The following is a 27,496-nucleotide window of genomic DNA, read 5'->3' as shown; positions in this document are numbered from 1 at the left end:
GCCTGGAACAAATGTTAATAAATGCACAGAGGAGGCTGCACGAGGGATACGACTGCATGTGTATATGTGGCACAGGGCCGTTCTCATACATAGTTTTGCATGCATTTTCCTTCCTTTCCATTGAATGGGCAAAAATGTGAAACATGGCCAGAGAGCCACAGAGCCAGAGCCAAAGGCAGAGGCAGAGGCAGGACAGAGCAGGGCAGGGCCTGAGCAGCTGCCGCTTGGAAAACTCATTGAACAATTGACCAAATCGAAGCCTCAAACCCCGAAACAGAGACAATAAGTGCACAATGCACGGACCCTCACCATCCAGAACCGGATTCCCTCTCAGATCTTTATGCTGAAATGTAGCAAAAACTCACAGAAAATACAGAAAATGAGAAAAGAGAGATTAAAACCCATGAAAACGAAACTGAGGCGAACTGACTGTGGAACGAGGAGGAGACACGCCCATTCTGGGATAGTTTATCTCATCATGACCAATATCGGGTGCCGTTTCCCATACCCCCCACCCCCGTAAAGCATTGTCATATATTCAGTTTTCATTGTCCGGCTGTCGGGCCTCTGGTGGCATCTCTTATTAATTTGCTTAAGTGCCATAAATGGCAACAAAACGGGCAAAGGGCAACGGGAAACGGGCAACGGGCAACGGACAGGAGGGAGAGGAAGAAGGCTCTAAAAGTACAAAAGGATTTGAATTTCTGTACTTCCCAGCTGGAGATTTTACACGTACACCGATCCGAGCCGATCCCCCCGATCGCCCGATTCCCCGGAGGCCCTGACCATGACGAATTGCCAAAAACTACAATAAAAAACGAAACGCAACGCAACGCAACGAAAAGAAACTACTTAAAAAGTGAATTGTGAAATGGTATTCTGCGGAAATACTCTTACAAAATGTTGCACAATAAGTGACTCCCCCGAAGGCCGCAGGGAATGACAGTTGACTTTCACAGGTTGCAGGTTTTTCTCTGGGATCTTCGAAGATGATCTTTGGCATTACACAAAACATAATTAGTCTTTTGTCAGCCCAACCAAAAAAAAATCGAAAAGATGTGGTCATGGGAGAAGTTCTTGGAAAATAGTTGAACGAAAGGAGAGATTCCGGTCTATAATATTTTATGGATATTTGAATATTTGGCACTACACTTTCTTTTATGGTTGCTATCATTTTTAGCTATATATTTGTATAACATTGATCCCTTATTTATCAAGTTTCAAATGTAATACCTCCAACAGAAGTCGAGTTAGGATAGAAAACGTACCTACAAATACTCAATGGAAAACCTAATCAACTATGAAATTGAATTATAATTATATTATCCTCAACCTTAGGCCATCTTTAAGCATATTTGCGATCCCATAACGATCTATGGTCTACGATCCTTAGTCGCAACAACCATTGCCCCCGGTGAGGGCATCTCCTGGTCTCTTGGGACCCTCTTTTGAGTTACACGAGCTCCCTGCGACCTGCAACAAGTTGCAACAATCAGAGGGAAGAAAGAAAGAGAAGCAAAGAGCGAGAGGAGGAAAAAACGTATAAAAAAAGAATAGCTGGAAGATCTGCAAATAACTGCATGTGACATTGAAAATGCCGCCAGAGTTTGAATCGGAATGAAGTCCCCTCTCTGTCTGCCCCTCGGAGGCGCGTCTGATTTATGTTTGTGCCGCTGTGGCAGTGGCAGCCAGCAGCATCTTTGACCTTTCGGCCGCATCGCATCGCATTTCAGGTCCCGGTCCCGGTCCCGATCCCCGATCCCCGATCCCAGTCCCGGGCTCTGGCATTCGATTCTAGGGAATCTGTTCACCCATAAAAAGATAGACAATCTTTGGGATACACTGCGATTGCGATACGATTTTTAATTGACATTCACACGCGTCGGAGCAAAGGGAAAACACGAAGAGAAGAAGAAGTTGTCTTTCTGCTTAATTAAATGCAATCTGCAACTCTATTGAGGGAGCGGGACAAATGGACAAATCAGTAGCTGCATATTTTCGCGCATTTAAAAATCATTTATATGAATTAGCCCCTTGGCGGATGGTAATTAAGGCGTGGCCCCTTGGGCACAGAGTCCACCACACAAGCGCAGAGCCCACTCGAAAGATACGATACGAGTAAACAAACAAAATGCAAATGAAACAGAAAACAGACAACAGAACAACGCAACAAATGCAAGTACAACTGCAACAGGGGCAAAAAAAAAGACAGAAAAATGTTAAACAAAACATATTGCCGCAGTCGGGAGGGAGGCCATGTGCGGCAAGTGCTGGGCTGACATTTCAACACCACGATCCAGCAGCGGTATCAGAGGTACCACATACACAGCTGCCACACACATCCACATCCACATCCACATCCAACTCCAGGTCCGACTCTGACTCTGACTCCGCTCTAAGCGCAAGCGAATGATCTTACCCCCAAAAACAAAAAAAATAATCATCGAAAATACATCCGAAATCCCAATCAAAACAAGAGGAAAAGTCTAGCCTTGGTACGCCGAATCTTTTGATACACTTGAACATGATTTTGAAGTATCTGTTGATCCACTCATGCCTATGCCTGCTCTATAATGATATACTGATCAGATATTCCATAGATGCACATTTTTTAGCTCGAAACTTAAGAAATATCCTGCACCCTTCTCTTATAAATAGCCAACTTCTCTACAAAATCACAATGGCCATTGCCAAAAAGGGTATAACAAAGATCAAAAACCTATCCACAGACCCGAGGTTGCCCCGAGGGTCGGACGAACACTTGAGTTGTTGTTGGTCGATCAGCGGGCGGGCGGCTACCGCAGCAGCGACCTTTCACATCACCTGCAAGCGTTGTTGATCTAGCTGCTCGATTGTTTATCTTACAGATACACCACACCCACACACACACACACACACACACACACACAGCACCCACAAGATACACTCGAGCGCATGCACATGCACACGGGCGATATTTTCAACACCAGGCGGCCACACACTCAATTGAGATTTCTTTGTTTTCCACAAGGTGAAGTAACATCAACTAATTGATGGGCTCTGCAAAGGATAGAGAAGCAGTAGGCAGTAGGTAGGGGGTAGGGGGTATTGCTATAGATAGAAGGAGTTACCACACAGCTTAGAACGGAGCTTAGATACAAGATACATCTGTGATTGAACTAGAAACGAGCCACAATGGTCATTTATTAATGGTATTTTAAGAATAGCTAAACCTATATAGAACCTATATCTCCCTCAGATATTCTTCAGATACTCTCACTAAACATTAGCCAAAAGTATGACACCATAAAGATCCAAGCTTATTGGTTCTGTAAAGACCATCCTAAGAGTGTTCATAAATCTGTTGCCCTATTGCATTTTCCCATCAGACTCTTTTTCGGTATGTTTTCATTTCGGGACCACTTTTCTCTCTCGGTTTGTGTGTGTGTGTGTGTGTGTGTTTTCCAAGCGACTTAATTAGGAAACTTTTGGTGCGTTTTATTTATGTGTCTTAACGAGTCGTTTATTCAACGCACCCTCTCAGGGCAGGGCCTCCTATCCGCTGAACCAACATCAGATCGAAGGCTGAGCACACAAACATTTTGAAAATTTGTTTATTGTTTTTCTTCGGGGTCCTCCGCACTAATTTGGGAAAAAGAAACGAAAAGCGAAGAACTGAAATCGGAATTGGTATGCGGTATTCAGTATTCGGTATTCGAATATTTAAAAAGGAGGAGAAAAAGAGAATTGAAATAATTGTGTGCCTTGATTTAAATAAAATAACAAACAGACGAAACATTTTCCTAGAAAACTAAACATAAATTCTTCTCCATCGACTGACTGACGGTATGTGTGGGCCAAAGTGAAGCCATGAACATGGGTTCTTTATTAGCGGCAGGATATCGATGGAAGAACATCTAAGCATCCTACATAGAGACGAGTATGTATGCATGCATCTCTGCAAGTATGCATCTATATCTACTGTATATGTTAATTCGGTTCTACGTTAATTAGAGAACAAGTTGGACTCTTCTTTGGCTCCTCCGCCCCCTCGAGTGCTCCTCCTCGCCTGCTCCCTGATCTAAAAAAACTTATTTTTAAGCAGACATTTTGTTGTTGTCGGATGTGCTGTTTTTTCGGTATTTCTTCGCTTTATTTTTTATTGTATTTATTTATTGTGGCGCTGGCAGCAAACAATTTGTAATCGTTGTTGTTGCCGCCGCCCGTTGACAAGGAAAATGTTGCAGCTGCGGCACGCGGCCAGAGACACGCAAAAAGAAAAATAACAGCGTTGCAGTCGCCTTAATTGCAGTCCAAAAGGAAGCGCCAAAAGAAAAATGTTTTTCAGTTTTCCCCAAAAAATAGAAAAAAAACCTCCCGGAGGGTGGGTCTCCGTCTGCGTCGGGAAGCAAGGGGCATGCAACAGAACGGAATGGATTAGACGGGGGGCGCGTGGGCTGTTAAACACACCATACTTTAATCCATTACTTGTGTTCTACTGTTTCTATTTAAATGAAACATTCGGCGGTTGCTCATAGAGTTTAGAAGTCTCTTTTTTTGGTCATCACATAGTCGAAAGACTATGCATTGAAGATGGTTTGACAAGTCTTACCTTTAATTTGACTGGATCTACTTCCTCTAGATCCGAAGATGACATAGTTGGGCGTAGGGTAGGAATTGTTACAGTGCAGCGATTACTCTGAAACACGAATGATACATAGAAGATAGTGTGACTAGACGTTAGTCCAACTTTCATAGCTCTATTTTTGTTAGATCCCAAGATCATGTAGTTGGTCGACCGTAACCAATATTTTCGTGAAATATATACAACAAACCACTAAAAATCTATAGAAGATGGTATGAGAAGTTTTTCCTCCAATTTTCATGGCTGTATGTCCTCTGGATCTCGAGTTCATATAGTTGGGGATCTTTAACTAATGTCTCACTGAAGCGATTAAGAAGAAACATTAATGATACATAGAATATAGTACGAGTATTCATTCTTACAATCTCCATGGCTGTATTTCTGAAAACGAAACAATTGTCACTCTATTAAAAAGCGGAGTTCCCCCGTTCTTTCGAAATGATTTCATGTTGAGGCGAAATGATGTTATTATCATCATCATCGGAGTAGGTGACAGACACCATGTGCTTCGGGGTGCAAAACTTTACAAGTTAATTGCTCCGTCAGGCCGAAAGAGCTTATTAGATACAGGCGGAACCCCGAGACACGCCAGAGAGACAGACAAAGAGGGGGGAGAGGTGCTGCCCAGGGGCTGATCTAATGCCTGTTTGGATGTTAGTTGTTAGATGTGGGATTGTTGAACGTTTGGCTGTGCGCTCTGTGGATGGATGAGGATGAGGAGGAGGATTTCTGGGTATCGTGAGCGCTTCCAGCGAAGAAAGTGCGAACAATTTATGAAAGTTGGCTGCTGTTTACGAGTGTGTTTTTGTGGGGCATTTACGATGAAAATGTTTATAAATACTAGCCGATTGGGAGAGCAATAGTTCAAAGAGTGTGGCAGGTTCCTCAGCTCCGAGCAAATGGAACACTCAAAAGATCAGACAGAGAAATTGATGACATAATGATTCGAGTGAATCAGCTGCATTACCCCAACAGAAACAGAGATTGGGCTTTGTTCTCGTCTGAACGAAATCAGAAATATTAATTACCACGAAATGCGCGTAAACAGCGATACATTCTTTCAACCACTTTTGATAAATCGCAGAGCCACAGAGCCACAGAGTCACACACACGATGCACGATGCCGACACATGCCAGAGCCCCAGAACATTGCCACAAACACCAAAACAATTTTGCGATGAAATTGTCAAATTGCAGTGGAAAAACGCAAGAGCCCAGTCCAGCCAACAGCCAACAGGCAGCAGCCAGCAGGCAGCAGGCAGCCCCACCGCAACCGCAATCGCACCACCGACAAATGCAACAGCAACAGCCCCAGTCCTCCCTCGCCCATACACTCGTGTATAGAGCTAGTCGTACGGACAGCACGAATTCAATTCACAATTTTCGGGTAACTGAAAATCACTGCGAGGCGAACGCAATCAATCATAAAACGATGAAATGTCGACCGACCAGGCGGCGGCGGCGAGCAGAGGAGGAAAATTGAAAACGTTCTGGCAGGACATGGACAAGGAAAAGCCGAAACACAGCTCCCCCCCCCCCCCCCCCAACCCCACGACAAAGCAGTGAAAAAAACACACAAGGAAGAGAAGTGGGTCTCGAAGGCCGACTACGGAAATACCCTAAGAGATTATAGGTCGAGATCATTTCTAGAGACATGTGGCAGCTAGGGAGCTCGTACATTCAAGGACCTTCCCTGCTTCCCTGCCTGCTCATTGCACCCTCTTTAAGGAAGGGTATATCCCACCCAACACATCAATGGCGTACAGCAAAGTCAAAAGCGTAACGTTGGATTGGCTTTTGGTGCGGGTTTTTTTTTTTTTGGTTAGTGTTTTTCTGTATGATTTGGTTTTTTTGTTGGATTTTTTTGGCCGTGGTCAAAGCGAACGAACGCTTTCCGACAATTTATCAATGGCTCTGACTGCTGCTGGAGCTCCTGCCTTTGAAGCTGAAGCCGAAGCCGAATGCTGATGCTGATGCTGGGAGCTTAGCCGAATCTGCTCCTGGCCAAGCGGCAAATCCCCCCATCAACACCCAAAAAATGTTCACTCTCTCTCTCTCGTTCTCTCTTTGTGGCAGTTAATTAGAGATGCCAAACCGACAAAAATCCGTTCCGTTCCGTTCCGTTGTGCGTGTTCGTGTGCGTGTTCGTGTGTTGCAAAGATATCAAAGAGTTTCCATTTCCATTCATAACTTGCAACAGTTGCACTGTGTCAACAGCAGACGGAAATATACGTCTGCCATACGAATATGTATTCGTAAGATACGCATAGAGCAGGCCAAGGGATCTACTCGTAGGTATCTGCACTGAAAACCCATGGAAAAGGGAGAAATCATTGAGTATTTGATAGAAGAGGCTTCTTAGCTTCAGGCAAACCGAATTGATGGAAGATTGTTGTAATTCTCAATGAAAGAAAGCCCTATGTATGGGAAGGGAACTCTAGATTGAAGGAGTTTTTTCCTTCTAGTAGTCACTTTCTTTAGATAGTTTTCGATCCTTTTACTGCCATCTGATTTAAAGACCTATCTAAGGTCTAAAACCTTTCAGCAGAATTCCACAAAGTCTACAAAGACTTTCAATAGTTTTAAATTGCCTTTAATTTACCCCGAAAGTATGATCCATCATCGAAGATCTCCCATCATCGAATCTTTATCTCTCTGCTGGCCATTATCAAGGATACCACGATTTCCTGCTTGGGGGGAACTTTCCCTGGCCGCTGACTCTTTGTTTAAGATTTCGAATGAACCACAACAGATTTAAACAGAGGCCCCACAAATGTCGTTTTTATGGGAAACTCTCCCTCTCCCTGCCCCAAAGATTCAGCGCCATGAGACAAAGATACTGAGACGATTTCATTGTCTTTTCCCATACCAAAAATCGATGTTTGAGTGTCGGGGCATTCGTTGAACGAGTATTCGTGGAGAGTGTGAGTGTGAGTGTGAGTGGTGTGTGGGGAGTGTTTTATCAAATTTGAACTTAATTACTGGACTCACCTTTCTCGGATAACACACGGGAACGAACGGCAGTGGCAGCGGCAGCTTGGGTTCCGTCCGGCTAATGAACAGTTTTATGCATCGCTTTAAGTCGCATTTGATTGAGCTCTCGATGGGCATTTTGTAATCGTCGAAGTGAAATTTACATGGCCCCAAAACCCCGTACCGAACCGAACCAACCGAAAATCTCCCATAAATCAAGTTGCATTCGCAGGTCGTAAGTGTGTCATTAAAATTAATTATCTAGCATTTTTAACACCGAGCTGGGAGTCAGAGCCACAGCCAGAGCCGTACCCTTTTCGGATGGATACTCGGAAGATTTTGAATGGAAGATGGGCTGGCAATTAGCCACACGCCGTGCTTTCGGAGCTCTGCTTTTTCTAAATATTTGCTTAGCTTTTGTTGACGATTCTACGATGTACAAAATGTGGAGACGAACGGCATTGCAACTGCGACTGCGACTGAGACTGCGACAGTCCCTGACTTTGTTCAAATATTTGCGCTGACATAACTTTGTCTGCGGCTGGCATGCGCCATCTGGGTGATGGGAGAGGGAGGACGGCGACAAGCAGTTAGGGCCTTCAAAAAGGGACTGTGGAGAGTCGCTTTGTCTGCCGATTGCCCCCGGAGCAATGTGTGAAAGATAATTATAACATGTGTGCTCAGCATTGGATTCTACTGAGCTCCGAGTTCTGTTCGGTTGACACAACTGTCGAATGCAGGGAGACGTAGACAGACAGACAGTCAGACGGACAGACAGACGTTCGTTGGTTCAAGTTTTTGTCTAGCCGCAAGCTGCAGCAAGCAGTCATCGTGGCCTTTGCCATTGACAGCTCTGCTGTGTCTCTGTCCCCATCGAAAGATGCCAACTCAGCAGTAAAACGCCATGGCAGCAGCCCCACAACCATCTACCGTCTACCATCTTCTGTGTAGGAGCCACGAGCGAACGGCAGTAACCGCAGCAGTCGCCATCGAATGTCAATAGCAAAACTGTTTGCCAAAAGCATAGCAAGCAGCAGGCAACAAAGAACAAGCAAGGCCCAATACCACAACGAACGAGTGACCGGCAGGGATATGCCCTGGAATGAACAGTAGTTCAAGTAGCAGTAGATCTATTGGGTAGTGCCCTAAAACTATGATTTGTAGCCTACGATTTGTATCATATCAAAGTGTAATCTACTCTAAGCCATATTCCTTGAAAGGGTATCTAAAGCAGTAAAGGAATGAAATACCCTAGAGGTTCTACTCGAAGATACATCGACTGCGAAAGAACCAAGAGAAAGAAGCGTCGAAGGCCAACAGAGAAAGCAAGGAAAGTGAATAAGGAATGAGAAAAAGTTGAAGTAGAACTAAAAGGCATTCCCATTTAGAAGTAAACTTTAAAGTAGTGAACCCATACACATCCCCTTTCGTAGCAGCCGGTCATACCCCTTATCAAAACAGGGTACAGGGCCCCGCCTTGAGTTCCAGTCGCTGATTCCTAAGTAAGTAATTCAAAACAAATCGTCGCATAAATTATCCAACTTAAGCCAATGTCCCGCTAGACAAATGATGCCACCATCGACCAGTCCCCAAATCCCCAGGCCCCAGTCCCCAGTTCCCAGTCCCATTCTGAGACCCATCTCCAATCATTCACTCCCCCGTTTTGCGTGCCATTTATTTCCATTTATCGCATTGGCCGACGGATGGCCAGTGATAAAGACATTGAAAATAGACAGTTAACGGCTCGGCATATCTCCCCCTGATGTATCGTTCACTGAAGTTTCCCTTTTCCTTTCCCTTTTTTTCCAGTGTGCAACTGCAACAACCATGCGCGACAGTGCCGCTTCAATATGGAAATCTTTCGCGCCTCCCAGGGCGTCTCCGGTGGCGTCTGCCAGAACTGTCGGCACTCGACCATGGGACGGAATTGCCACCTGTGCAAAGAGGGCTATTACAGGGACCCCACCAAGCCGCTCCATCACCGCAAGGTGTGCAAAGGTAAGTGTTGCCTCATATTTGTGCTTGTAGTGAAACACAGCAGAATCTTTTCGTAATTCCCCCAAGAACTGATTGCCAAATCTCTGGCATTCCTCTGTCCCGAGATTAATGCACAATTTACAATAATTAGCTACCGGAAAACAAAGTCAAAGCTGGCCAGAGGGGGGCCAACCCTTTGCCGTCCCCAGGCGACCTTCGAGTGTGCGTGTGTGTGTCTGTGTGTGTGTGTGTGTGTGTGGGGAGTGTGTTTTGTGGGTATCGTAATTTATGAGCACGATAAATTCACGCGTTTCAATCGAAAAACAACGCAAAATGAAACACAGCCACGGGGTGGCAGAAGAACATGAACAGAAGTTGCTAAGGCTATCAGGGCTATGGGGATACCCTGTACAAGGAATATACAAAAATAGAAAATACCTCAAGCGATGTATACGTGCGGAGGTTAACAAAAAGAAAACACGTAGTCCGATTACTATGAAAATGGATACATAAGTACATAGAGGTTATACAAATTTGTGCTGTAAAAGTTTTGAATATATCATACCAGCTGTAAGGAATACACAGAGTACTTGGTCTTTCGAATGGTTATGCCAGATAAGTCTATCCTTAAACTTTGAGTACCATATCTTGAGAATTTTCAAAAGTATTGCTATTCCTTCAGGAATAAACACCCGTACTACCTTCCGCAATCCAACAGATTTGGGGGCTTCAAACACCCCCCATATGATGTCCATGGCTACAGACTCTTGCGTAGAACCCTCACCAGCGGAAGGCACCCACAGAACACGAATTTATGAGCCTGCAATCATTTTTCATTGGCAAACAATCAAACAAATCAGGTGGGCCACAAAGCACCGAGACCGCTTCGCTATTTATAGGTTTCCTTCTAGAACCCGCTGGGACTTCGCATTCGAAAAATATATAGCTAATTGCAAAATCGAGGAATCGTAAACAAAAAACAAAAAACCATAAAAGCTTCAGAGGCAAAACTGAAATTGAAGAGTACGAAAAGCGTGGGGAGTGGGAAGGGTGTCGGGAATTGGGAGTTGGGAGTCTCTGGACGTCGTTTGTCATGGGGATGTCAGAAATTTTGTCGAACCGCTTTGGGGGTGGCTGACTAAGCATCATAATTCTCATCCGCATAGCCGTTAAATCCAAATCAAATTCTTATCGATTTTAAATTAATTATCCGCCAAAGTCAGAGCCGAACCACATCGTAAATAAGTGCACCGCCAGCATCAGCAATCGCCCACACACCGGATCCGGATTCGGATTCGGAGTCCGATTCAGATCAGAGACAAAAGGCGCCGCTGTGACAATTTTTAAATTTAATCGCCTTCATCGTCGTCGTCTCTCCCTCCTGCCCTTTTTTTTTTGTTGGTACCTTCTGCGAGCGGGTAATAAAAAATTTATTCATTTTAATTTTGAGAAGCGTGCAATTTGTTAAGAAACATTTTTACATTCTCGCCATACAGTTGCCTCCGTTCCATTGTTTTTGGTTGCTTTGGTTTCGGTTTCGGTTTCGGCTTCTCCTTCTCTTTCTCTTGTTGTCAAAATGTTTTACGTCATGTTTTGCCATTTGCCAAATGTTGCAGTCCCCATCTCCCCTCCAGTCCCCTCCAGTCCCCGCCCCTGACTGTCTGAACTTTCAATTAGTCAACCGAAATTGTTGTGGAAAGTCTTTTGGCAAGTAAGGCAGGAGCCACAGCCATGTCTTCCAGCTGATGCAGAATCTGTCAGAGGACAGGACTTTGACGTCGTGAATGCTTTCAATGATTTATTTCATTCCACATCTCAAGTATGCATATATTTCATTAAATATCTGCAAAAATAAATTCACATCACTAATGGCTTTTTGTCACAAAAAAAAAAGAAGAAAGTAAATCAAGCAAATGTTTTCTTATGCAATTTGTCTTTGTACATTTTCAAGATCATTCACGTCATCTATGGGTGGAATATTTGGATATTTAAAGCTTATCGATGTGCCTGATCTTGACGTCCAATGGACATCTGTTTTGAAAGATTTATGTTCTAGAATGTTTTCGTGGGCAAACTTTGTTCAAGGAATCTTTGATCCCACTTTGATCTGCTCCTTTTTTAAAGGTTTGTCCTTTGGACTTTGGACAAATCATTCTTATATACGGGAGCACACTGTCAGAGTCAATCTCTTTTTAATGTGTGTGCTTCTCTCGAGTTGTTTCTTGATGTCACATACGAAGTAGAAGTTTACTGCCTCCGCCAAGCGAATCACCTTGAGAGCTCGTAACTTTTACCTATCAAAATTATATTGCATACACACGCACTCATCATCGTACCATTCCCATCCCATTCTGGCGGCATGTCTCGCATTATAATTAACGCCTTGAAGTCATTTCGATTGCGGGCTAAAATGGAAAAGATTAGGCCCCAGAGAGGTGCTCTCTGGCAGGGGGGTGGCAGCACTTCCGCAAAACTATATTTGTCTGAGTGCTGATGATGATTTTCGAGTTGATTTAATTTAAATATTCAAATTACTTACTTGGTGGGAGGGTGGGGGGAAAGAGTCGGATCGAGTCAAGCTTTGGCAAAGCCATAACTCATCGTCGCACAGACAGACGCGGGGAGATGGGGGTGGGGCGATGGGAAGGGGATGGGACAGACCATTACACACACATTGAGCACACACACGCCCCTAGATACAGACACAGACACACTCACGTACACACTGGGACACGTGGACACGTGGACATGTGCTGTCAAAGTCATTTCGTCTAGGGGCCCCAGTCAATTTCCTTATTTGTGCAAAATGTTTCAATGACCGGAAAATTACATATTATTATTTGCCCAATGAGTGGGAATCCTGCCAGTAAACGAATCATTATTCATTTGCCTGCCGCCTGCCGTCTGCTGCCTGCCTGTCATGGTTGTTGCTGTTGGCTCTCAATTTGTTGCAGTTGTTGCAGCAGCAGCTCTTTTGATAATTAAAGTCTGGCCCCCCGGCTAGGGCCCCGAGAAGGCATACCCTCCTGCCTTATTGCCTTATTGCCATCATCGTTGACATCATTAAATTTGCATGTCACAAATGGCAACAAAGGCATCTGTCAATCGAATATTGTTTGCCCTACAAGCAAGGATATTGCTCTTTGGAACGAATAAGCCCCAAAGAAGGAACTCCAACCATGGGACTTGGGTAATAAGTAAACTAAAGGATACATTGTGGCAAATTTCTTTTTGCAGAGAATCTGCTGCCTTCGGGCACTCACACATCATAAATCCCTAATTGCCAATCGAATTCTTATAGATTAACCGCGGGCCATCCCACCATTATCATATCATATAACACATATATCCATGCCATTGTAGTCGAATACAATTGAAAGCCTCCCCCACTGCCAGGGACATTCCGGGCACAACAAAAGACTCTGGGACTCACGCGAATGTGGGGATGGGGGTGGGCAGGGCGTTGTGTTCGGCGTGACTTCGAATACAATTAACATTATCCGTAACTAAATACGTGAAATTAAAAGCCATAAAATCAGAAAGTCACGTGCGAAATGTTACAGCAATAACATGGCCAAATGTGCGCCAGGATATGCAGCAGGATATACAATATATGGCATATACATACATACGTATAGGGGTCACAGCAGGCAACGGCAATTAAAAGACAAACAAAAAAGTTTCTTTATTGCCCGAAAAAGTTCATGAAACGCAGCCGGGGCAAAGGACATCTATGAACATCCATGGACATCATCCATGAACATTTGGGGGAGGAATGGAATCCCCCCGTCAGACTTCATTAGAATTTCATAAAAGTGAGCGCCTATGCAACTGTAACAAATCGGTTAAAGGTTAAAGGCTATCCACCCACGAGGGTTGTTGCTCCCCGCAACTTAATTGAAATTTACGGAAAATACCAAAACGAAATGCATTTATCATACTCCCACACCACACCACACCACACAAGGGGGAGAGACAGGACAGGGCAGGGCAGGACAGCACAGGACAGGACAGGACAGGAGAGGCACTAAGCCAAGGTGGTTTTAAAAACTAAGCTGGAAAAATCTATTACATCTGCCTGTAACGCTGTTCACGCAGGGGGCGGGGATGGGTGGGGCTCCCCCCCCCATCAAGAAAGGGGAGAGGGAGGTCTAAGCGGCGTGACAAATTTTGTGCTGCCAAAGCAATAAAAGCTCATGTGCCCTGTGCCACGGAAATATCCAAACATTTTCTATGACAAAAGCAAAACAGCAAAACAATAAACCCAAAACCAAAAACAAAAATTGATAGAAAATCAACAGAACTTTCGGGTGCTCCGACGAACTGGAAATGCCCTAGAAAGGAGCAGATATAGTATCTTTAAAAATTTAGATGGAAAGGAGAGATGAGTTCTTCGAGGCTATATTGATATCTTCGTGATTTTAGGCAAGTTACAAATACTTTTCCATACTACAATGCCAAAAAGTATCCCTTATATATTGTATTTTATTGTGTTACTAAGAGCCCTGATTCCATTCAGATAAGAGGAAGATTTGTTCATGTTTAAAGGGATTTTTCCCTTTACCGGATCCAGAGTTATTCTTTAGAAGTCATGATGTAGTTCTTAGATCCATAATGAATCGCATTTTCCTGATATATAGCCAAGGAAATACTTTATTCTCAATTTGACATCTGCCATTTTCTGAGTCATTTACATATTTGCATCCTCCTATTATAGAGTACTTTCCGGTCAGCAAACAGCAAAGCCCCGTCACGTCACCCCGCTCTTGGTCCAGCCCCCTACCCTACGCTTGTCCCTTGAAGGATGGGGCTTGTTTGTGGGCGTGGCCGGCAATCTGCCCAATTTGAATTATGACATTTTGCATGCGAGTTGACATTTAAAGCTGTGCAAATTGTTCGAGCGTCAAATTGGCGGCGCTGCCATTTCCCAAAAACCACTTTTCCCTTGCCCCCCGAGGGAAAACTCTACTCTACTTGCCCCCTCTACTGCCCGCCACCCCCTTCGACACACCCTGCTGCCGAACAGTTGGAAAATGATTTTCCGAAACGTTGCACTTCCGAGCGAGGAGAGGGAGAGTTTGGTAACAATTTGGTTTTGGCATTGCCTACTTTACTGCGCATCGTTTGATTTTCAATAGGCCCATTCAGATCTCTTACGACTTCTCACTCTCCCCCCCCCCACTCACTCCATCCCTTTCTCTCACTTTCCCCCTTCCGCCTTTTTCTGTGTCTGTTTCTGAGACAGTGCGCTTCAAGCGCCTCAATCTTTAACGCACAATTTGAAAAGCGCGAAAACTTTCTTGCCCCATCCGTCTGGCGTGCCTCAGACATCCTCTGTCTTCAGTCTTTCACCTGGCAAACTGGCAAACGGGAAAACGGGAAAACGGCAGACGGAAAAACTTTGTACATGCAACACGAATATTGTAGCAAGATGGAGATGCCTGCCGCCTACACACAGAGCCGCCCCCCTCCTCATCGTTGCTCATTTGGCATCGGCCAAAAGTTGAGCGAACTTTGCGCCAGTTGCAACCGCGATAAACTTTTTTCCTTTCCCAATGGCAAGCGGGAGGGGTGAGGGTGGAAAATGGGGGCACAACTTTTCCTTGGAGTGTCGCGTCGTCGTGCGAAGCCTTTGATTTATTAATAAGACCGAGGAAAGTTCCGCCTTCGCCATCGCCATCGCCCGGACTCAAGTGTGAAATGAGCAAAAAGGTGAATCGCCTTTTGAACCGGCTTTACTGGGGGTTGGGGCCTGGGGCCAAATCGAATTGCTCATTTAAATTCATGAACAATTGGTAGATCGTTCAACTGAATCACGGCTTAGGCGCCTGAATGAATAGAGTGCCGAAATTAGCCATAAACCTAAGGATGAATGGAAGGAGAGTTCACCAAAGGGCAAGGACTGGATACACTCTCCCCCCATGAATCATCGCTGTCCGTACGATCCAATGGGGTTCTGGTTAATGTTCCAACAAACTACTCGGATGGATCCCCCAGCTCCATAGCACTCCATGGCACGTGGTCAGGTGTAATCTCTCACTGCAAATCATTCGATTGGTCTGGGATATCTTCTTCATAATTCTTCAGTTCTGTTTGGTTTTTCTTTGGAAAATTGCATTATTCTCGGGGATTTTGGCCTCTCTAATAATAACAAACAGCAGAACAGCAGAGCAGCAGCCGAACGGCCTAAGCAGCAGCAAAAGGCAGCAAAAGGCAGCTGTGTGCTGGCCAACAGTTTTTCCCTCTTTTCCTCTGGACTAGAACGGCATTTTGGGTAACATATTTTATGGCAATTGATGGTCGAGGAAGAGACTTTTGCGGTGAATTTGTGTAAGGCACTTGCCACTGGCCGGTGGAATGGGAGGAAGATGGGGGGGGATGGGGAGGGGGAGGGGGAGGGCCGGTTATGTGTGGGAGGATTCGCTTGCGCAAACTTGAAATAAACAATAACATATTGCGCTTGATTTGTTTTATGATGTTTACACTTGGCGCAGTGCTTTGCTGTACCCTGTTTCTCACGGGGTATTATGATTCTCACCAGATGAGACCCAGGCAGCTGGAAGCTTTGACCTCATAAAGTATAGATACATCAAGTATATCCGTAGATATGAGTACACCAATAGTATGATCATACCCTAACATCTGGAGGTATCTAAGGGACACATTAGCTTCTATTAGGCGGCAGCACAAAATATATTGTATAGGACTGACTATCGGGTACATAAGGAGAGCCGCGGCCCTTGCCGCGTCTCACAACGATCCCGGTGGTTTCTTTGGGTATCCTCATATCCGAAATCTATCTAGAATAACCCTCTCTCTTTTTGTTATAATTTCTGTTTAGTTTTGAATGCTTTTTCTGTGAATTCGAGTATGAGAGCGTTCAGCTTTTGCTTAATTAATTTTCTGTGCTGGAGCCAGAGCCAAGGAAAATAAATAAAGTTGCACACGATGCTTTTAAGACTAACTGGAAATGGAAAATGGAAATTGGAAAATGCCAAATGACTAAAGCAAAAGCACCGAAACGAAGCGGAAAAATTCGAGTCGGGGGGAAATTTTCGGGGCATACTCGCACTCGAAAATGTATGCCAGTCATTGTGCGAATGATTGATATAAAAATACATGCACCGTGTGTCTGGCAGCTGCCATAAAAAACTTACCTGTGAATAAACATGTGTACACATCGGATATATATATCTCATATCCCTGGAATATATTGTGTATAGTACTCAACAGTCTAATGAGCCATTCAAATGGCGTAATATTCCAGGGGAAATTCGTTTCCAATCGATGATCTAATGAGCGGAGTGGAGAGTGAATAATGCAGCAGGAAAAATTAATCAATCATAATTGAATTCATAATTTATATTAACGCTTTGATGGCGAATGCATGGCGAGTATTGTACTTGAATTTATGAATCATGAATCAAGATTCAATCTTCTGTTTTGGTAATCAAGGAAATGAACGTACTTGTGGGTGTGGGTGGAAAAAAAGAGGAAATTTCATGACGCATTTGCTTTTTGCTTCTGATTGAATATTGACCATGCCAGGGACATTGAATAAGTGGATAAAGTTAATCCCTATCCGGTTGGAATTATATCGTAGCAAGGGCATTCCCTTGAATGATCATTCAACGACTTTCGCAGCGGGGGAAACCCATTCTTCTGGCCTAAATGATTCATTTGTGTCGCATTCCCATTCGGAGGCTCATTTATTTCGAGGAACCCTGACCTGAATCGATCTGGATAAGCGGCCACAAATGACAGGTTACACGAGAGCCCCGTCTGCAGAGGCTGCAGCAAAGCAGCAGACTCTTTGTCTTCCTTGAGAGTCAAAATGATTCAAGGCCTCCCGCCATTCGGGGTCGCATTCGAACCTCAGCTTTGAGTAAAAATCAGAGGCAGAGTGAATGGAGGGAAGAGCTCTCCCCCCCTCTGAAATGAACACTCTGACGCTGGCAAAAGCTGAATCATCAGGGATGGATCCCTATCCCTCCATTCCGATAATTAAATAGAAATGCAAATGCGGTGGGGGATTGGGGGGGGGAGGGGGCCAACTATCCGAAAATGGAGCTACTCGAATGGATTCTCTGTTGGCTCGTTATAATGAAAATTCATAATCTTCTGCTCGGTCAATGGACCACACGAAAAGAAAAACACACACTCACACACACACACACACACATACAGGCGAATCCCCACGCGAATGGGAAATGGAAAATGGAAAATGAGAAGATAACTGTAGAGTGGAGAAGAGTGGAGCATATGGAATGCGCCAGGGATACGAATTCGGAAGGGTTATGGCCATGGGATATCGGATATGGCAGGGTTATGGGTGGAGAAATGGATTCCAATGCCACGATGTGGGGATGCGTAATGAACTCGTTCGCAACGCTCTTCCCTCTCCACCGTTGGGGCTATGTGGTGCTTTTTTTCAGGCTTTTGCCGAGAGCTGCGAGACCCCGGCCTCCATTTCCCCCCCACACTTCGATGTCCACTGTTCACAGATAGCGCGCCACGCCGCACACACCACTCGCATTGTCATATTGTGATTGTGTTGCCCGACAGTCCACCGTATGGCACAGTGGTCAAAGGTCACACAAAAAATCGCTAGACTCCAGGTATATTTGTGTTTATCAAATGTGAAAATCATGATCTGCCTCGGACACAAAAGATAGGTTTGATTTTAAGAGATATTTTTCTGATATTATTTCCAGACTCATGGATATCCGTTAATGCCTAAGCCAATGCCTGTTCAAAAACAAATATAAATCAGACAGTTTATGTGAAATGTTTAATACTATTGAAGCTTCCTTCAATACATTGCTTTTGGTAGTCTAAACCAACCTAATTTCTTCTGAAATCTAGTCTAAAAATGTCTGGACACAGCTGTTTACCTTTGAATACTTTAAGCACTCATTTGGTTGCCTAGGAATAGATTTGATCTTTGCTGTAAAGACAGGATAATACCTCAGTAGTTCTACCAGAACAAGTTTATCCAGTAATTAAAATAAAATCTTCCGTTTTGAACACTCCCTTGAGTATTCCAACTGTTTGATTGGAACTCGATATTCAACCATAAAACGCAAGATCCTTAAAGCGGGCTTTCATGTATGGTTTTTATCCAAAGTTCCATGTTGTTTGTCCCACTGTGGCCACTCCATGGACTGCCCCCTGGGCAACAATGGACACACCATATTGTTGCTGTTGTTGCAAGTAATTATTGTCTGTTGCTGTTGTCATTGTTGTTGTTGTTGTTGTTGTTGTTGTTGTTGTTGTTGTTGTAGTTATCATCCGGATGTGTCACTGTGTGCATATAAATCGCATTTAATTTATTGTAAATCGGATTAAATTACCAAATGTTGCACGCACTCACGAAACCGTAGAGAGGGACAGAGCGAAACAGAGGTGGAGAGAAGTGAGTTAATATGTGGGTGCTGCCACAAGCTACACGCACACATACGAGAAATGTACACACACACATGGCTGATTCAATGCAATGGCCTATAACTACTCCTGAACATAGGCCCATGCCCCATGCCCCATGCCCCATGCGCCGTGCGCCATGCCCCAAGCACCATGCTGTGTCTGCACACAAGTTAAATCTTTAAATATGCAACAGCTTCTGGGCCAAACGAGGCAAGCGCAAAGACCCATTAAATGTGGCCAAAAGCGGCTTATTAACTAAACAAACGAGTAAAAAGGGAGAACGAGCATTTGTCTCTCCCTTTGTGCCTGTGGAGTGCTGGTCCGTGCTGTGCTGTGCTGTGCTCCTCTCAAATGGAAGGAATGACAAAGAAACAACTGCAAAGTCCTTCATAATAGTACGAGTACTCGCCAAACGACACATGACACACATAAGACCCCCAAAAAGCTACCGAGAAACAGAGCTGAAAATGTGAAATAAAAGATGAAGTTTACTCTTTTCGCTTTCCCTCGATGCCGAAAGGAGTCTGCTTTCCTTTGTGCCCTCAAAGTGGCCGCTGGAAGGAGTGGAGGGAGGGGGAATGAAACATATTTTTGTAGAAACAGAGAACTAAACTTCATTTGGCTGGGATCTGGGGCAGAGAAAAGTGGAAAGATGTGAACGGATTTCTATATTTTCTATACAGTTATACTACTTTTATGGGCTATATCGACTGGGCCTTTAATCAAGAATATCTATACTTTACGGGGTCGGAATCCACCACAAAAAAGATGTATCTCTAATCTCTTAGATACAATATAGTTATATCTATGACAAATATTCAGCGACAGATCCAGTAAAATCATACAATTTATTTGGAACTTAAACTGCAAAAGATTCCTATTGAAGCATTCCTATTGAGTGCATGAATCCTGGAGATAACCACGGACAGAGGTCCTACGGTCCCTTGACAGAGCCCTGTGGACTCTCTCTTATGTCTGTTCCAGTCCACAGGCTACAGGCTGTAGGCAGTTGAGCCAATGAGAAAGATGTCATGCTTGGCGAGCAATTTCACACATTCACACTTTGATTCGCAATTAACCGGTGGACTGTCCGCCGTACGGACACGGCCTTTTGCTGGACAAAGGGAATGCAAATATCCGGGATCCGTAATCCGCAGTCCGCAGTCCGCAATCCGTAATCGTATCTGTTAATGCACATTTCCGCGGCTCATAAACGAATGTGCCGAAGGGATGGGAGAACTTGAAAGAACTTTAAGTAAAACTCAAGTGGACCCCAGACCCAGGCATGGCTACCATTTGGCAATCGTATTGTTCAGATAGCAATCGCCGGGGCTTTGAAGTGCTGACCGGGTCCATTAAGCTCTCAACACGATCCCGAAAATCTGCCAACAACATCTGAATCTTGTTGTCCGTTTCCCTCTACCTCTACCTCGGCATCGACATCTGCATTTGCATCTTTATCTGCCACTGCCGCTGCCGCTGCCATTGATTGTTTTCTTTCGCTTTGTATCTCCTCCAGCCTGCGAGTGCCATCCGATCGGTTCGTCTGGTAAGATCTGCAACAGCACCAGCGGTCAATGTCCCTGCAAGGACGGAGTCACCGGACTGACCTGCAACCGATGTGCGCGTGGCTATCAACAGAGTCGCTCCCACATTGCCCCATGCATAAGTGAGTACAGAATATGTGCACCTATATGCTTTCTTTAATCGATGCCAAGTTGTGATCTTTAAACCTATTCCCATCACATCTACTACACTCTATTCCACAGAGCAACCTCCGCGCATGATCAACATGTTGGACACACAGAATACCGCACCGGAACCGGATGATGCCTCTCCAGACGTTGCCAATAATCGTGGCGGCGCCTCCGCGGCGGCGGCCGCCCAGTCCCCATACTACCGCACCGAGGGCGGCAGGGGTAAGTAAGTGCTCTCCTCTCATATCCATATCTATCTGTTGTTGTGTGCTAACACCCCCGCCAAACCACCCACCAAACCACCCACCCATCAAACACCTATGCCGTTCCCAACCGATCCAATCTAAGCATCCATCCGTGCGATCCTTCCTTCCTACAACTACTGAATGTACACGGGATGCCCTGCTTCCACTGTAGTTTTACAGTGGATACCCTGCTTGCTTCCACCAACTGTTAAACAACATTGGATATCGCTGTTGTTCTAACAGCGGCAGCCAGGGCTAACAGCCTGTTGCTGCTCTCCGTTAACAGCCTGTGGCTTAGCGGTCTCTCTCCCTCACGATCCACACGCCTCTCGAACGGACTCAGATATGATCATATATGGGAAACGCCACCAACGAGTATTCCTTCGTCTCTCTTTTCACTCATCGAATGGCCACTGTCCGCGTGGAAAGCTTCCTCTGGCGCTTTCCTCAACGCTTTTGTAATCCTCTCAAATGGGTGAGAAAACACAAATCCGCTAAAGTGCAGTCGGTTGTCGGTTTTCCGGCGCAAAACAAAGAGTACAACAACCAGGAGGAGTAGGACAGAGCGAGCGCTTGTGTTGAATGGAGAGACAACGGCACTTAACAGACAACGCAAATGTTTGCACGCAACTTTTAGTTACAGTTACCAGTAAAAAAAAAAAAAAAAAAAAAAAATAGAAGAAAAAAAAACACCCAGGAGAGTGTTGATGCGGATGGGGATGCAACAAGCAAACAAAATGCGCCACGCAGCATAAATCATACTCTAAGCTTCGTTCGCCTCTCGCTCTCTAGAGCTCTCACTCCCACTCCCACTCGCACTCGTACTCGCACACCCATTCCCACTCTCCGAGGTGGCGCGTGCTCAAGTAAAAGCTAAACAAACTTTTCACTAAAGCGCCAAAAAAACAGCACCAGCAGCAACATCAGGAGAGAGAGCGAAGAGAGCACCCCAAAGAAGAGTGAAAGGCTTGCCAACGAGGGACCGAGGCTTTTGATACCCTTGCAGATCCCAAGAATACACAATTCCATATCCGATTTGATTAAAAAAGAGCGTAGCTGTAGCTGTAGCTTTTGGCATTGGATCACTTCGGACCCATTATGGGGCTTATGAAATGTCCATCTTTGGAAAGTCTCCACTTCGGATAGCATAAATTTGCTGTGTCAAGCCCAAGCAACGTGTATTTTGTTTGCTGTCTTGGGAGCGACTTATAGAATCTTCGGATCGACGCAGGAGACCAAGGTATTGACGAAAAGAGGCTAAGGATATCCCACTCGAAATGGAATGTGTTCCCCGATGCTATATCTTGCTATTTTAAAGTCTTTGCTCTACAGCACCTAAGTTTTTTGCTTTGCAACAAATCATTATACCTCCTGCAAAGGGTATATATGTACCTACAAGGAAACAAGGAAAGAAAGAGCAGCGGCGAACAGTATAGATAGAATGACAGAGAGCAGGCGAAAACTTCGCAAAGCAAATGTATTAAAAAAGTTTTTTATTTAATTTTCCATGAATAAGCTGCAGCCAGAGCAGTGGCAGCATACTTTTTAGCTCCACTGTGACCGACCAGTGTTGCCAAGCGGCGCCGCTAATTGCCACCAACTATTTGCTCAGAGGGCGGGGATATCGGTGGGAAGAGCTCTGCAACACTGCAGGGGCTTTAAGTAGGAGATGGACTGGCCTCACTAAATACTTATATAGAGGGTGGGGAGGGGCATTGCTGGATTGAGGGAGTGGATTGGCTACAATGACAAATTGACTGAACGGTTAAGCAGCCGCAGAAAATGCAGCATTGACGATAATCACAATCGAGTCACACTGTCATCAAAGGACCCAAAGGGAGAGGAAGGATTTACAGAGCTTAAGCGATTGGCTGTTGAGTAAGCTTTGATCAGAGCAGATTTGAAGGGGTTCTGTGTAAAAATAAATGGCATTGTGGCATCCCATAAAATGGCACCCAAAATAGTTATGCTTGAGAAGAGCTGTTGCCAGAGTTTCACTTGAGATTCTATGGGAAATAATTCCATTTGAGATAAACAGATATGTACAATGCTTAAGCGATCAACAACTTTGCTTCCCTGGGCTCTTCGAAGTAGTTTCTCCATATTTCTTTCCATATATAGTGCATCCCATAGTGCAACACCCAAACACTATACCATCTAATGGCCTTAATTAAATGTCAACTGAAAATAGTTAGAGCTGGAGTTAGCCAAAAGCAACAGCCAGCCGAACTTGCAGTGGAACTTGCAGGAAACTTGCTGGGTGCCGAGTCCTTGCCCAACAGGGATCGATTCCAGTGGCTTCCCCAGGCTGCAATTGCCGCATATCAAGTGGCACCGAGAATGCTGAAGGACCAACTATCCATCGCTATCCATCATGCCGAAAATGCAAATCAAGTCGCAGTACACGGGGGCTACGGGTGGGGGTTCATGTTTAAAGAGGCCGACCCCCCTGTTAAATTTATTTGTCAAACGGCAAAGAAAAGCGCAAGTTGGAAAAGTTGTCGGTGGGGAAGTTTGGCTTTGGTTTGGTTCGTTTTCTTGTAACCAAGAACTCAGTTAGGCAAATGGACACAGAGTCAGACACAGGACACGCATAGACATGCATAGACGAGGCGAGGCGAGACGAGACGAGACGAGAGGCACGGCGCAAAAAGTTCGTCCTTCTCCCATTGAATGTGCCACACAGTGTGTGTGTGTGTGTGTGTGTGTGTGCTGTGAGCGATGCAGGGGTTGCGGCAACCAAAACCGAAGCCTCTCCCCCTCGGCCTGCCCCCGTCTCGCACCATTCGGCAGGCGAACATGAATGTTAATTATGAATTTATAATTTGATAATCTTATTAAATTAATTTCAGATTCTGTTCGAGTTTGAGTCAATTTAAAGTTAGTCGGAAGGAGGTGCCGTGCCCCGGGCCGTGGGGGGCCGTGGGGGGTCGTGGGTCACTTTTAATGTCATGTTAATTGGATGCTGAGCAAATTTATGGCTGATTTTCGGTTTGTGTGGGTGGGAAAGTCAATCAAAATGAGAGGCAAAAACTGATTGACAGACAGGGGAAGTCTATTTGAATAGTGCCGAATCTGTAAGTCCCATCTGATAAATATTTCATTGATATTTGGCTTTCATAAAATGCATTATCAGTAGCCTCCTGTCTGGGGCTTTTCGTTCTCGTATACATATGTATTTTCGTTTGGGGCGTGGGGCGTGGGGCGTGGCTAATGATCTTTAAATGACGGCGATAAATATCGTTTGGCCACTAAGTGCATAGACGGGGAAATTCCCCCTAAAGTCGGGCCAACAAAACGCCATAAATAGCCAAAGAAAAGCCCCATTTTCAATTGAATCTATCGATCGACTCCATCGATTCACCCTGCCTCAGCCTCATTTAATGCACATCTGTATGCCACGAAGTGGTTCGAGTTGCCTGCCTCCAATTGTGTCACGTTTGCTTTGACATTGCGATCGATCGATGGCAATGCAAATTGCAATTCGCAGCAAAAACAAAACCAAAAACATTCTGGCTAATTTTAGTCGCCACAAAAGTCGGCCCCGAGGCACGAAAGCAAAACAACAGAAAGCGGTGTGGCATGGGGCGGGCCCAGGGCGGACACGGGGCGGGCACGGGGCGGGCACGGGGCGGAACGGGGCAGGGCAGACTTAATGTAAAATTGATCGAGCAGTCTTTGGGGCTGATGTGTTCTGGTGTTTTCTGCTAATTGGCATTGGCCATAAAGACATAAATTTCGCAATTAAATTGTAAACACACAAGAGTGGAATGCCAATGCCCCTCCAACGGAAGGGCAAGGGGCAAGGCGATGGGCAAGGGCAAGGGCAAGGGCGAGGGGTGCATTCAGGGAGCAAAAAGGAAGCAATAAAATTGTGGGATATGCTTATGTACTCTATTGAGAATCCTATCCACCATTAATTACCAGCACAGCACCGATACCCCCAATGCTTTCCCCATTCAGCTTCATTTCATGGTTGGATCGTATATGTATATGTATATTCGATCAATATATTCCATTCCATTGCTAATTTGGATACGCTCTATATGTTTTTAGAATGCGGCAAATGCAAAGTAAGCACCAAAAGGTTAAATCTCAACAAGTTCTGCAAAAGAGACTACGGTAAGAGTTCGATAGCAGCTCGATAACTGCCACAAAGCGATAACATTTCGATATACGTACATATATATTTTAATGTATATATTCCTTATCCTCTGCAGCAATAATGGCCAAAGTAATTGGTCGCGATACGAGCAGCGAGGCGGCCAGCAGGGAGCAGGCGCATCGACGCGCAATGGATCCCGCGGACGTGGACTACGAAATGGATCAGGATCCGGGGGCGGGGGCGGGGGCGGTGGACGCGTACGAGTTTCAGGCGGCGGGGGCGGACTATCCCAACGACAGCGAGACGGTACGGTACGATCTGCAAATCCAGGCCGTATTCAAGCGCACCAAATCAGGCCCCGGGAGCAGCAGCGGGGGGATCGGCGCATATGGAATGCCGAATACAATGCTAAAACGAGGTCCTATGACCTGGATCATACCGATTAAGAATCTCGAGTGTCGCTGCCCCAAGATCAGAGTAAACAGGTAAGAGACAGAGACAGAGAGACAAAGAGAGAGGTAGTTTTCGGTTTGTTAACGTTTCTAATTTGCAGATCCTATTTGATCTTGGGACGGGATTCGGAGGCGCCACCAGGGTATCTGGGCATTGGGCCGCACTCGATAGTTATCGAATGGAAGGAGGACTGGTATCGGCGCATGAAGCGTCTGCAGAGGAGAGCGCGCACCTGTGCGTAATCCGTAATCCCTTCCAAGCCAAGCCAAGCCAAGCCAAGCCATCTATAAACCATCTAAAAGCCATCTCTGTTTTGTGTCCCTATCTTGTCCTTTCCCCATGTGTAGATTCTAGAGCTACGTTTAAGAAATGAAAGGAAAGAGCAGCACCAGCAGCCGCAGCAGAACGGTAATCAAATTGAACGAATATCAAATCTATTATTGTTTTTTTTTTTTGATGATCAAAACCAGATTTTGTAGCAGTTTAAGATCAAATTAGCAATATTTAATTTATTTAATTGTTATGAAACACAATCCGAGCAACACACACACGAAAGTATCTATATGTATATGTAATCTATGTAATCTATATACCTTATACGATTTGTATTATTTTTTGGTAAGATATAAGATACCTGTCAGCCCAGTCTAAGCATTTGTGAACAATTAATGGAGCAAAATAAGTTTCGACAAGTGAATGGAACACGTATAAGCAATAATTTATAATTTAAGAATTACTTCGATGCATGTCCAAGCTATGTCCCAGGAAGATCGCGAAATTTGTGAGAGCATCTGGATGGGATAATTGCTGACAGGAAGTCTCACAACGCAGGAAGGGAAGAGCCTAAGCGGTATCACAACGGGCCGAGACCGGCCTAAGTGTGACGGGCTCCGTGCGAGCCCGGCAGCCGCCTCAACCTAACCTAACCTAACCTACTTCGATGCATGCATGACTCACAACAACAGATTAAACTTAAATATGAATCGAAAATCACAATAAATAGATATTGTACAGTGCTAAAAACTCGTTTGGTTTCATTTTCATTTAAATTTCATTTTAAAATGCTAACGGTGGGCGGGAAATTACTACAGCTATATGGCAGCCTTGTCGAGTATTCATCTTTATTTCACGATGTGGCATCACTATCAAGTATCGTGCCATTGTTCCGATTACTAATCTTTATTTAAAAGAGTGGCAGCTCTGGCCTTGAAGTTTTAAGTGACGTCAAGTCAAGAATTTTCCACGAAAAGTTGTTTGGTCTATTCTGCAGGACATATATGTCTTCTCATGGCCGTTTTCGTGCTTGTGTTTGTTCATCAATTTAAATTCCATTCAAAATGGTATATTCAAGTATAAATGGTATCTTCGCATAGTATTTTCCAGTGTATTTTAGGACGTGCCAATGCACCAATGTAGAAACCGTGTAGAAATGCCACTTTGAGAAATGTCCCAGGCCAAATTAAACACTAATTCGTGATCAGCATCGAATTTCTGATCGTTTGCCATCAATATCTCAATTTTTTCAAATATGTCTGAAAACCAGCATGTCAAAAGTGGATAACGGAGGTTTTTCACACTGGCGCTTCCATGGGGCTTATATGAAAAAAACAGGCAACAATTTTTGAAACGTACACATTTCCCCTTCAGGTGTCGCTTTTTATAATTACATGCAAATGTAGTTAGTATGTAGGAAATGTGTAGTTATTGTGTAGTTACCATGTAGGGAAATTAATTTAGTGGACATTTTTGTTGGCCTGTTTTGCTTAAACCTTATTTTATAAACAATCCAATAAAGATGAGAACTTGAAAATAAACAGTCTTGTAGGACATTGATGTAATAATTGGATAAAATAATGAGTTCAGAGCTGAGGGTCTTAGCTAGCTGGTAATATTCAACCGAATATCAAAAACGATAGATATGATGCAACTTTAATACAAATAATTCGTCGTAATTCACAACCATTCGGCTCCTACATTCCCGCCGCCCCAGAGGCGT

At 44.6% G+C, this 27,496-nt stretch overlaps 1 protein-coding gene across 1 annotated transcript in view; it reads left to right on the top strand.

Annotated features, from left to right (window-relative positions):
• Nucleotides 1-26,331, top strand: part of LOC6598194 (netrin-A) — a 45,233-nt gene extending 18,902 nt beyond the window's left edge. Inside the window, exons 2-8 of the mRNA XM_026990440.1 lie at nt 9,407-9,595; nt 20,520-20,669; nt 20,770-20,923; nt 24,999-25,064; nt 25,163-25,296; nt 25,349-25,532; nt 25,601-26,331. Of these exons, the coding sequence (XP_026846241.1) occupies nt 9,407-9,595; nt 20,520-20,669; nt 20,770-20,923; nt 24,999-25,064; nt 25,163-25,296; nt 25,349-25,532; nt 25,601-25,742 (1,019 nt within the window). The 3' untranslated portion in view covers nt 25,743-26,331. The remainder of the gene's footprint in view (nt 1-9,406; nt 9,596-20,519; nt 20,670-20,769; nt 20,924-24,998; nt 25,065-25,162; nt 25,297-25,348; nt 25,533-25,600) is intronic.
• The last annotated feature ends 1,165 nt before the right edge of the window (nt 26,332-27,496 follow it).

The sequence above is a fragment of the Drosophila persimilis genome, unplaced genomic scaffold (genome assembly GCF_003286085.1).
Source record: "Drosophila persimilis strain 14011-0111.01,24,50 unplaced genomic scaffold, DperRS2 tig00000579-arrow-pilon, whole genome shotgun sequence".
Classification (NCBI taxonomy): domain Eukaryota; kingdom Metazoa; phylum Arthropoda; class Insecta; order Diptera; family Drosophilidae; genus Drosophila; species Drosophila persimilis.
Note: the sequence above shows the minus strand (reverse complement) of the source record. Positions and strands in the feature narration are given on the sequence as shown.